Source organism: Nilaparvata lugens, chromosome 7 (assembly GCF_014356525.2).
Source record: "Nilaparvata lugens isolate BPH chromosome 7, ASM1435652v1, whole genome shotgun sequence".
Lineage (NCBI taxonomy): Eukaryota > Metazoa > Arthropoda > Insecta > Hemiptera > Delphacidae > Nilaparvata > Nilaparvata lugens.
In genome coordinates this window covers 15586777-15600006 of record NC_052510.1, presented here as the reverse complement: position 1 = coordinate 15600006, position 13230 = coordinate 15586777, and the positions used below count along the sequence as shown (strand labels likewise).

Sequence of the window (13230 nt, the reverse complement as noted above, 5' to 3'; positions counted from 1 at the left end):
AGCAATACGTCACAAAACCAAACAATATCAGTCATAAAATAACAAATTAATTTCAACATGAAATTACTCAAGAAAGAAAAGCCCGTTGAACCCAAATTTCGTCGATTTCATAATAATTTTGAATCCCCACTTTTGATTGACATTCTCGAATGAACCTTTGTTTCACTACACTCCACTTTCGTTGGTCTGTACGTTGCTTTATCGTCGGGGTTACAGTACCTTGTTTTTGGCGGTGAACTTTTACCGGTTGAATTTGGCTTGACGGCGACGTCCTCCTACGTCCCTAGACCTGTCGTCTGAACGGGTGTCTTGAAGCGGTGTTACATAAAATTGCGGAACCAAAGTGGTGGTACATGAAGTTGGTTTGGGGACACACATGAACCGCTGTAAATAAATGTATTACAGCATTAATTTCTAACTCTTCCTACAATTCATCAAAAGCTAAAACAGGAGTTATCTATTGATTACAATTAATTAAATTCTCTCATTCTATTTGAATCCTCATTTTATATAGATTTTTATCTTTAAACTACTGATTCTTTGTATCAGAATTAATGGATCTTTCTTCACAAATAATTCAAAAGTTCTGTTATAAGTAATTTAATAAATTAGCGTTCAGTTAAAAGCCTTAACGCCATGAGAAAACACAGTCAGAAAAATATAAAATTGAGTCTTAAACTCAATATGAACATAATCTTAAAAATTTCATTCCAATTTAAAGGCTATCTTCCTGACTTTCAGCAATACTCTACGATAATATATCTCCAGAAACAATAACTCAAATGTAACGTAACTGAAAACTTTCTATACTTCTTTAGAAAAAAAATTATAATTATCTTCCATCACTAATAAAATCAAAAGGATTATTCTCAATCAATATTATTAACTTGAAAAATAACAGGCTTTGTTAATACAATACTCTTATGGAAGTTTCAATCAATTAAATTCCCTAAATTATATTTTAACCTTATTTTACGTACCTTAGCGGTTATTTGAAGAAACAATTATTCGTACATGATGAAGAAACACAATTAAACTTTTCAGGACATGGCACTACTAGAAAATTTAAACTTTAATAAAAATAAAACTAGCTCCTACATTAACTAATGATATAAACTTGTAAACCTGCCCAAAAAGGGGGAAACATAGTGACTACATCTTTACTCTCGTAGTGCTCCTAGCAAAGTGTCCTCCGAAACGTAATCTGGTCTCTCGCCTGGGGAATCCCCCCACTACTGTATTTAGAAACAGGTCTCCTATTGGGCGAAGGGAATCAATTTGACCAATCGTCGCGTGGCTTCTAGAGCCTTTGGACCAAATAGTAACTGCAAAATCGGTAGTTTGTTATAATTTCAATGCTTGCTGTTTTCCAACTTATCGCACTCTATGTCGCGACAGGAAGGCTAAGTTTTAGAGATAATTCCATAATCTACATTCCTCGACGACTCGGAGCCACAATTTTTAAATATCTATCATGGGAAACTCGAAGTCATGGTCGTTCATAATAGAGAGAGAAAATAATTTATTTCGCCAACTCACTTACAATAATGGCTCTAGTCTATTGCGTATTAAATTTACTATTATAACTTGGGAAAAGGCCTGAATTAAAAAGAGTGCTCGGCACATAGTGGTTGGACAACAGACAGCACACATCCATTGGACACCTGTTGCTTACTGATTGGTGAGAATCCGGATCCGCGAAAACAGAAATATTTTTGCACACTGCTGGTAAACCACTTGTCTCCAACCAGTAGGGTCTACTATCTCGTCTGCGCCTGTCAGCTCAGAGACGAATCCCACGAAGCCGGCGTCCATAAGGACAGCTTCATCGATGAATACGCGCTTATATTTTTTGTGGCAGCCATTAATTAGAAACGACGTCACGGTTCTGTAATTTGAATTGATGATTGAGTTGAATTCATTTCCGTGTTTCTCCTGTATAGTTGATCTTATTCCTTTGATTGCGGCTCTTGTTTGAGCCAGTATGAGGTCTTCCATTGGTCGATGTTTATCAACAATTAGATGTGTTTTTCCGCTTCCTGGAACTCCATCAATCCATCTGAATCTTGGTATCTTGCATCGAGATATATCAATTTTCAAAACAGCATCCAACAGTTCCTCATTAAGCATCACTTGAGTGTCTCGACTAACCATAATATATTTTTCATTGGTTCTAAATCTGCGAGAACTGTTGTCAAATGATACGTAAGCTCCACCTCCCTCCTTACTGAATCCCATTCCATATTTTGAAGTAGTTGGTAGAAGGAACATTTTCAATTCATTATCGCAAACATTCATACTCCTTAATTCAATTTCTCTGAAGACCGATGATGAAGCATGACGATTTTCGGTTCGATGTGGTAAAAGAGCTTCTTTGAAAATATCTGCATTTATTTTATCATATTACTGTAAAAGATTTTTCAATTCAATCACGCAATTTAGAAAGTTATGGTGCTTGCTTGCTATCTTCTGGTAGAAGATACATTTTCTTCTGGCCGATCTGGTTCTGGAATATTGAGAAAATTCATGCTGTTAGTGCTCCTATGATAAAATATATATTTCAAATGATTAGTTTATAAGATAAAACTGAGTAAATATATTGAGGATAAATCTCCTAGCTGTCTGAATTCATCTATGCCTACTACTTGTTTATAATGTAAAAATGAGATTACCATGTACAAACTTGAAAAACTACTTAACTTTATTGCAATGATGTAATTCACACACTAGCATCATCTTCTATTGACTTGTTTATCGTGTATAGGAGGACGCCAGTGGAGCAGCCAGCGTGTTGGAGGCGGCGAGTCGCGCGGAGGCGGCAGACGAGGAGGCGGTGGAGGCGGCGGCGGCCGGGGCGGTGGTCCCAGGTCACAGCAGCAGCAGCGCAACTGGTCGTCGGGGGGGCCGGGGGCGGTGGCGGGGCCGGGAGGCAACTCGGATGTGTCGGATGCGTCGGCCGATGAGGTGTCTGCCGCCTCCACCGATCTGCAAGGTGGAGCCAAGGATGACAAGAATCGTCGCAATGCGCCTAGGTCACTATCATTCATTCATATTCAACTGTCATTAAATAATATAAAATTGTTTTTAAAATAAGAATAATTTGAATCAAATGGATGAATGATAAATTAATTCAATTCAACAGTTATTTATAGATTTTCCAATCAATCAGAATTTTTATAATATTATTATATTATGTTCACACAAAACCCTTATGATATAATATGTTTTGGCTGTAGATGCCCATTGTTTATTGAATAAGATAAATGAAAAATGAAGTCATTATCGTTTAGAAGTCTTAACGATTTGAAGAGGTTCGTTTTTGCTGTATAAAAACTTGATGCAATCAATAGCTCTCTCAATCTTCAACTATGAAAAACAAAATTTATTATTAATATATCTGTTGTTAATATATTATTGATATTAATCCTGCCTAACTTTGAATACTGTTGCTTGAAATTTGTCTAAAATTGAGTCGTTCCTTGCTTCTTAATAAAATGAATGAGGAGTTTAAAATTGATAACATTGTAGAGCCCGCGAGTTATAACATGAACCTTCGGCCCCCATCACATGAGACTCAACTCTGATTTTTTAGGTTGGGGTAAGAGTTTGGTCAGTCTGTTCTCGGCAGCCACCTCATTGGGCCATATGAATAAAGTTGAGCATTTGCTTATACTTCTAAAATATGGAGCATTTGCTTCATTTTCTATGAATAAACGTGAGCAAAACCTTTTGCTCATGCTCATCAAAAAAATAGTTTGAGCATTTGCTCAAAATTAAAAGCTTTTGCTCAAAATTGTATGAATAAAATAGAGCATTTGCTCAACTTTTGAAGCAAATGCTTCAAAAAAGGTGAGTCTAGTCTAGAGGAGCTTATCACCTTTTGCTCATAGTAAAATGGCTCAATCCGTATGAGGAAGAGGAAACTATACCAGATACGATCACAACTAGTAGTTGAGAACTATAAAACTCTTATTAGATTCAACCATGATATATATCACCATTATCCCTACAAAAGAATAAATACAAAAGATAGCTAGCTACCTGTTATAAAGATAGCCATCACAAAATAGGAGATAGGCATTTAAGAAGATGAGAGTGTGGACGATTATAAGAAGGCTATTGATATTATAAGAATATGCTGAAGATTATTATAGAGATGACATTTTTTCACACTATTATTTCAAAATTCTAAACTCAACTAACCTAAAACTCTATTCATAAATAGAAAACAGAGCAGACGACGCAAACACAAGCGGTGCACTCTACTTGCATATTTAGCGCTTCCGTGAGCTATAAAAACAAACTAAGGCTACAAAAGCGAATCAGCTGATGAAAAATTTCTAAAATACGTGAGCATTTGCTCCAGAGTTCAGGAGCATAAGGTAAAGCTTATTCATATAAAAATGAGCAAATGCTTTTGCTCATGAGCAAAACCTTATGCTCCATGCTCTTGCTCATGAGCATTTGCTCTGGTTTTATTCATATGGGCCATTATCTTTACTTCCAACATTCTCCACACTGGACATATTCATGCAGAGTGAGAGGGTAGATTTGTGAAAGAAGCAATCTCGCTTTTACTATATCCATACTACGTCAGTCACTCTTTTACCGTTCGAGGGGTTGAGGCTCATGTTATACTAGTGACCTATACAAATTGCAATTTTAATCAATTCAGTTCATTGGAATCAATAGGTACTGAATTTATTTACAGATGCAAATAAATTACAAATTGCATTTGTTCAAATGCTAATTAATGAATAATTATTATTAAACGAAAATTCTAATCAAATGCTATAATAAATCACCCCGAATTTCCATCTAGCTGTTTACCCTGTTGTCAATATTTGCAGTAGCAGAAGTCTTCGGAGTGATTTACAAAATTTAATTCGGATTTTCGTTTAATAATAATTATTCATGAATTTATTTACTAATGAATGAGTAGCTTAATGTTTATCACTAATAGTATCAGGTCAATATATATATATATATATATATATATATATATTATATATATATATATATATATATATATTTAAGTCCAAATAATGTCGACTAGATGTTATTATAGTAACTGTTTTCTTTTTTAACAGGTCGCCAAAGCAAGGTAACCGTAGAAACGAAAAAGATGAGAAGAATAATAGGGAGCGTGACAATAGAGAAAGAGATAATAGAGACAGAGACAATAGAGAAAGAGATAATAGAGACAGAGACAATAGAGAAAGGGATAATAGAGACAGAGACAATAGAGATAGAGACACAAAGCAGCAACGAGATGAGAAGATTGCCAGCGGTGGTGACAGAGAAGGAGGGGGGAGACGTCCAATGGACAACAAGCAGCGTTCCGGCGGATACGAGGGCGGTCCCAGAAGTATGGGTGGCGGCGGACGGGAAGGTTTTGTACCGCGCGGTGAACCATCGCGTTTCGGCCGAGGCATGAGCCACGGAGGCGGTGGAGGCGGTCGGTCGACTGGGGGCAGTGGGGGCGGCAGTATCAATTACGGACCGCCTTCGGCCAAGTTCAAGTCCGGTCAGGACGAGAAGGACAAGCCCTCCAAGGAGGAAGAACAGCACAACGACATGGACAAGTCCAAGAGTCAGACCAGCAGCCAGGGACCACCTTCTTCCGCTATAGGTACGAATAAGTTTTATAAATGCTACAAGTAGAGTGCGCATTCAGTCAGTCAAGAAACTTATCTTACCCAATCTATGAATTTTGTTGGAACAATATTGCTGCGAAAAGAAACTAATCAATCTTTCAAGATATCTTGCAAGTTGAATGCTCTGAATTTTGTTGAAAGAAAAATACCTGATCGAATCATAAACTCTGAATTTCTGGATTTAACCAAAAATAATATTCGCCACCGAATAATGAAAAACGAAAATTAGTTAAACTCTGAACTTTATTGAGGAATTTATTGGTCGAATCATTGAGAAACTCAGCAGTCGTTCAAGAAACTTCCGTTTGTGACATTGTCTTTGAAAGTATTGCTATTGCGCAAAGAACATTTCTCAATGAAGCTCTTGATTATCAACTTATAATATTTAATTAATGGGATGAGTGCTTCTATCGCATAACTCACTTTGAATCAATTTTATTACTTTTTATGATTTTATATTTTTAATGAAAGTAAATCCTGTATATATTCATTTTTTTTAAGTTCAAAATGTATATATTTATCACATCTCTGTTCGCTTTTTATTCTAGTTTGATTTTATATTTCCTAATTTTATTTGAGATTCATATTTCACTTCGATAAAATAGAAAAGTAGTATTTATAATGTATTACAGAGATGTGTAATCGTTTTAAAAATATATTTTCTATATCCCATTCTCGTTTTAATTGTCTGTATAAATTGAACTTCAATTTGTTTTTTCAATTACAAAAACTCTCCAATAAATACTTTTAGAACATTCAATAAGACTTTCAAATTTTGAAAGACGAACATTATTTTGCCTCATGGCCCCAAAGAATATTTTTCACAGAAATCGAAAATTTTACAGAGCAAGTATTTCATTCAGTTGAGGATCTAGAAATTTTTACGCCTTGATTTATGAAAATCGAGAAATTCAGATGTCCATATTTTGCTGATGTTAATCAATTCCATAAAAAATATATTCATTCAAATCAGTTGAAGATTTTGAAGAATAATTAATCTTGATCAAGAGGATTATGGATACTTGGTGAGAAATGTCTGACTGAGGTGAGCATTATGATAGAACTAAGCAGTTGTGTATACATCTTGATTTTATCAACATTTTTAATCTTTCTCATTTATGAAATAGATATGAGATTCACGATTCATCAGATAATTCACATGATTATCACATATTTTATGTAGAATATATAATGATGATATATACTAGCAACATAATTATTATATTCAGAACATTTCAATAACAAATAACGTTATTGATAAATAGTTAAGTCAATATAAAAGTGGATATTGAAAATTCAATGAATAATAATATTAATAAGGAAACCTCCTAGAGTTGGAACAAGATTACCGTAAGTGTATAAAGAAAGGCTTCGTTTAAAAAAATTGAAATCTTGTAGCAAAATCTTGAACTAATCAATGAAACAATAAACTAAGAAAAGATCTTTCAGATTAATTTAGAATTCGCAAATACCTGTAGATCAAATAAAAAATTTAATAACTTGAATCAGAGATTGATGAAAATTTGATTCTCTATAATAGTTTGGGGTTCCAATGTTCTTGAGATTATCCTTCATACAATATGCCATTTTATTTATTTTACTGGCAAAATAATATATTTTGTTGAATGAACATCATCTCTTTTGATCAAATTGAGTATTCTGATGAAATTGAATTGTAATGCTAATTGAATGAGCGAAGCGAATTCTATGTTTCAAGTCAATCGGCGTTTGTTTGTTTGTACCGCAGTTATAGTCTGATTTGGATAAAATTTGGTATACAAGTACTTTGAAACAAGGCGCAGAAAGATATGTATTTAAAATTTTTTAATTCATCCCCGTTTCAAGATGGCGGCCCTTTATTCGGAAATTTTACCCTAAAAATCAACCTAACTTTTCAATACTTTATCAGATCAGGTTCAAATTGGGCTCATTCTTCTCAGCGCTTCAAAGCGGTATTATTTCATGTATCACATGTTGAAAATTTTCTAATGTTTGGAATTCGATTTTTTTCCAAGTCCCAATCCAAGTTTCAGATTTTTTATCTTTTCAACCGTGCTTCCGAGCTCAAAAGTGTAGAGGACCTTTATTCTTCAGCGCTCCAAGGTTGTCTTATTTCATATATCACATATTCAAAATTTAAAATTCGATAATACCCCCCTCACAAAGTCCCAAATTTCAGATATCTTATCTCTTTAGGCGTGCTTCCTAGCTCAATAGTGTAGCGAACTTTTATTTTCTAGCGCTTAAAGGCGGTCTTATTTCATACATTACATGTTGAATTTTTTTATAATTCAATCATACCCCCCCCCCCCAACCATCAAGACCCACATTTCAAGTTTCAGATTTTTTATCTCTTTAACCGTGCATCCAAGCTCAAAAATGTAAAGAACTTCTATTTCTCAGCGTCCTCCACCGATCCTATTGCATTTTTATTTATCATCATACTCTAAATCCAATTTGTATGTGTGTTTGTGTGTGAATAGGCGGGCGTGTGTCAATAGTGATTTTAGTGAGTGTAGCGAATTATACTGTTCTCTGAACTACTAGTATTATTATGTCTGAGAACAGGCTGCAGCTTCATTTTTTTATGAATTTGAGTAATCAGGCCGAATGTTGTTTTATAAACCCAGGTCCAAGACAAGTGGGAGGCGGCAAACCGGCGCCAGCGGGGGCGGCAGTAGATGGTGGCCGCTACCAGTCAAGAGGCGGCGCCAAGGAAAACGAGCAACGCCGTGGAGGCGGCGACCCGAGGAAGGGACGGGGTGGAGGCGGTGGTCGGGGACGGCAGGGAGACCAGGACCAGGATGAGATGTGGGAGGAGGGTATGTCGGACGAGGGCCAGGATGTGGATGGAGGCGGCCGCAAGGAGGCGGCAGATTCGCGGCAGCAGCGTGGAGGCAGCAACGCGTATCACTCGTCGCGAACCTCTTCGGGTCGTGGAGCGCGCAGGACTGAGGGCCGAAGGTTAGAGTTTTTCCTCAATTTTTCGAAACAAACAATGCAATTACATACTCTGTAAAAATGATACGTATGTCAAAACAACCAAATATTTAAAGTAGAACATCAAGTAATACTTCCCCATCTTCACAAAATTCCTACAACGATAATTGCAACAATAGAATATAGTCATCACAAATAAAATTTACTTACAATAAATACTCATTTCATGAAATGGAAACAATGGGTTGCCTTGTTTGACATGGATAGTTTAATACATTAAGAACATTTCTTGAAACAGTGATTTATTCAAAAACTTTTTACATCTGTCGTACATGGAATGTTTTGGAAACTAGAATATTTTTAATTACCTCCGGGAAGCGATTTTTCAACAATGAATCGTATTCAGAGGAGTTGGCTCAAGTGCTCACCCTTCCAACGGGAGTAGCAGGCGAATGATTCTCAACTTTTTTGAGCGACAGCTTTTGTACACAGTGTTTCAACATTTCTTTTGAATTGAATTTCAAATAAATTTGTGTAATAATCATAATAATAATGTGTTTGCATGTATTTGAAATGTGATGCATGTGTCCAGGGGTGGAGGTGGTGGAGGAGGCGGCGACAAGAGAAGCTACGACCGGTCGGGTTCGGACACGCGGTCCGGCCAGCAGGTGATGAATGGAGGCCGCGTCGGGGGCGGCGGCAAGGGTAACGGAGGCGGAGCCAAGGAGTCGGGGGCGGCTGACAAGAACAGCAACGAGTCCGCCCTCGCCGATGCCACCAACCGCCGCAACGACTCCAACAAAGACAAGACCAACAATCTAGATGGCATTGATCTGTTGAGCTCCAGTGAGTATGCCTCTACTGTCACATAACATGAGTTTCATTCCATTAAATTGTTATTTATGCCTTCAGTTCAAAATTATTTTAACTGTACTGTTACATAACGTCAGTCAACAATAATTATAAGTGTTCATTTGAGATGAACTGGTATCGTGCAACATTCTAATTATCAACAAATATGATGTGGGTCTTCCCTTGTACCCTAATCAAATCAAATCATTTATTTGCCATACAATAAATACATATTCAAAACAGATAAAAGAAAATACATAATTTTATAATAAAAAGTAGAAAATAATAAAATAAAAAGTAAGCATAAATAATACCAAAATCATAATTAGATACTTTTCATTTCTAATTTGGCATCACCAGCAAAAGGAATAAAACCTTGCCCGCTGGTGAGAGTTGCAATCAGTTAGTTATGCTTGAATAAATTTGTTACATTGGTTGTTTCCTGTTTTTATACAATAATAGAGAAAAAAATAATCCACGCTTTAAAATATGTTTTAAAAATTAGATAATGCTTTCAATTGAAAAGAAATAGTTTTCTATTCAATTTTTTAGTATTTTGTAATCAATTCTTGCTTCCAGATGAAAAGGCAATTCATTTATGAATCTTGTAACCTACATATATATTATAAATAAATATAATATTTAATATTGTAATATTTATTATAAATGAATAAAATCATTCATAACGACACCAACAATTCCTTGCCAGAAAATCTAATCTGATCAACTAGCATAAAACAATAAATTCAGCTCGATTTCTCAGCCCCTTCTACCAATTGTTGACTAGATTCAATTCTTGTTTTGAGATTGGTTTTAGAATTGTTCCATAAAACATGTTACTGTAGCTGTTAATTTATTGCCAACAAATAACTCAATTGAAGTATATTATTAATCAATAACTCAAATTTTCTATTGTAATCTTGTCAGTGCTTTACTTTGCATATTTGAATAATGAAAATCTTTGTATATTTTTCAGTCAAATATGCAATACATGTAGTATATAATAATGCTCCTAGAGTCATTACTTGAAAAATTGAAATTAGAGAATTGAACCAATATTACATTAGATTTGAAGACGAGACTTGAAGTTCCAAAACTTGAATTAGACTATTTGTTCCATGAAATTTGAAAATAATAAAAGTCAAGTAACTATAACGTAGATAGTGATTCTATTAGAATTAGATGGTTGAATGTGATGGTCTGAGTGAGTGCAAGGTTTATTTCATTGCTTTTTAAACCTGTGCAAGATTTCATTTCAACCTTTGCTATTCACCTGTGTTCTGTTATTCCATTTTTTTATTATTTTTTTTTCTGTCACTAACACAATCAATCCTTTTACACAGCTCAAGTGTAAAGAATGCAGATAAGTGTACTGTTGGATAAAGAAGATTTTTCATTTTTCTGGATTCTTGATTATATATTATTTTCTATTTCACGAGCATCAAATGTTTCATAATCTTAGTTGTAGAATCTTTATTGTAGTGTATCAGTATCATTTTCATAAAAAATCACGTTTATCACTTCATATATTACTCATAGTTCACATAAGGTCGTGACAGGCAGCACAGAATATCATGTCATTTATTCAATAGGGAAAATAGAGCAATTAGTCTTTCCAACCGACATTTCTATTTTCCAATTCAAACATCTATCACTTTTTCAACTTACAGTAAAAGTCTACATTTTCCACGTGTTTTCAATTCTCATTTTTGTGTCAAGTAATTTAGAATGATTTTCTTGTTCATTGATTAACTAAACAATTTAGTAGGGTTACAACCAATTAGTAGGGTGATTAATACAATTATTAATACAACCAAGCTAGTAGGAATATTCATTGTTATGCCTAATCATGATCCATCTTGTTTATTATTATCATTCATCAATATTGCCGCTGCTAATTTCCTTGTAAATAGAGCCTTCACAACTTATTCAATGTACCCATCAATTTTCTCTGGTACCATCTTTCACTTATTTTTCGTTCTTCCATTATTTATTTTGTTGACTTAACCAACATTGTCACTGCTGAAAAACCTTCATACCCTATACTTTACTTCTACTTACAAGATTATAGCTTAATTTCGATTAACTTATTATTTGGTGTTTTACGAATGTATTTAATCAAATTATAATATTTTTTTCTCGTTTATCAACTTATTATTAATTTTGAGTTACAAAATTAAATTTACTCAAGTTAAAATTCAAATCGACTTACTTGATTATTTATTTTGTCAATTCATTGTTGATATTCTTTCAGTATTCATTATTAGTTTTGTTAATTTATTGTTGATTTATATTTTTCGGCTAATTCTTCTTTTGTTGTACGATTTATTTGATTTAGTTATTGATTTAACAAGATGGTTTTGTTTATTTATTTTGTTTTGTGTTGAGTGGTGCATGGTGCGTGTGTTGATTGTAGGTGTGGTGGTAGTAGACGATCAGCCAGGTGGCGCTTACCACGAGGGTGGGGAGGGGGGCGTCGATGATGAAGGCAATTCGCTTTATGCCGCAGACTCGGGCGCCGGCTTCAACGAGGTGCGCAACAAGAAGAACGCGGCCAAGCAACGCCAACAGATGACCAACCAGAAGTCAGCTGATCAACAGCAGCCACCGAGGGAGAGGGAACCAAGGGGCGGCGCCAAGAACAACGACCGCTACAACAAGTCCAACAAAGGTGGCTACGGAGGCGGCGGCAACTCGTCCAACTCGCCCACCCCACAGGACGGGGGCGGCGGCGGCAAGGGGCCGGCCATGCGTGGAGGCGGCGGCGGCGGAGGTGGTGGACAGAACAGGGACTCCTCCTCGGGAGGCAGCAAGTCCTATAACAGTCGCAAGAAGGTCGTCATCCCCAGGTTCCAGACCAATCAGCAGCAACAACAGCAGCAGCCCTATGACGTCAGCGAGATGAACAAGATCAATCAGAACGTGTCCATGTTCAATGTTAAAGGTCAGTTCATCAGTCATATTAAATTCGTTTCCTTTTCTAATATACACTACAAACATTAGCGAAACAGTGGTGCAGAGATTAAAAATATTCTTCACATGGGCTTCATGATATCTTCACACAGATATCATTTGTACAAATTCAAATTCCTTTATTTTCCATAAAATTTTATACAAATTGATAAAATAAATATTCTGAATTGCAATATGGCACTACCGGCAAAGGACAACTGTTCTTTGTTTTTTTGCTGAATAAACTAGAGTGAGATTAACGTTATTATGTCAGTGGAAATGGAATGAAGGCTCGTACGTTTTCCATATTATGTTTTCCACCGCCTTCTATAGTAGATAGCTGTGAATCAAATCATCCCAGTTTTCTAATGTTGATTATTGATTCTTGTTAATAATGATCTCAAATATATCTAAAGGATTTATTCACACCGGAAAAACAACTAAAATGTATTCGTGTTTATTAAAGTTTTAGCATATGAGTTGATAGATGCAAATGTTGAATGTATTGATTGGACAGTAAAATATTTGTGATATATTTTTTTGTTTCACGCTTGAAAATGTAATAATAACTGAAACTAATCGTTTTTTGAAAAAAAGGTTGTTGTCTATCGAATTGATGTATCAGCTACATTCTGTAGAAGGCAGTGGCAAGGCAGAGAATCGGCTGTTTCCCATATTTCTCTCATCTTGTCATTATAACGTGGACCTCACTGTAGGGCACTCCTTCACAATGTGTCAGAAGTTCTTCAGCTTTACTGGACAAATCAAACTACATAATTTGGATGTTTTTAATCCGTATTTAAACTCTCGCTTTCTCGTAGAAAAATAC

At 35.4% G+C, this 13230-nt stretch overlaps 1 protein-coding gene across 2 annotated transcripts in view; it reads left to right on the top strand.

Annotated features, from left to right (window-relative positions):
• Nucleotides 1–13230, top strand: part of LOC111045084 — an 85133-nt gene that overhangs the window by 34730 nt on the left and 37173 nt on the right. For both annotated transcript variants that reach the window (XM_039432157.1, XM_039432158.1), the window contains 5 exons: nucleotides 2765–3032; nucleotides 5091–5632; nucleotides 8288–8621; nucleotides 9190–9443; nucleotides 11866–12393. In XM_039432157.1, coding sequence (XP_039288091.1) covers nucleotides 2765–3032; nucleotides 5091–5632; nucleotides 8288–8621; nucleotides 9190–9443; nucleotides 11866–12393 — 1926 coding nt within the window. The remainder of the gene's footprint in view (nucleotides 1–2764; nucleotides 3033–5090; nucleotides 5633–8287; nucleotides 8622–9189; nucleotides 9444–11865; nucleotides 12394–13230) is intronic.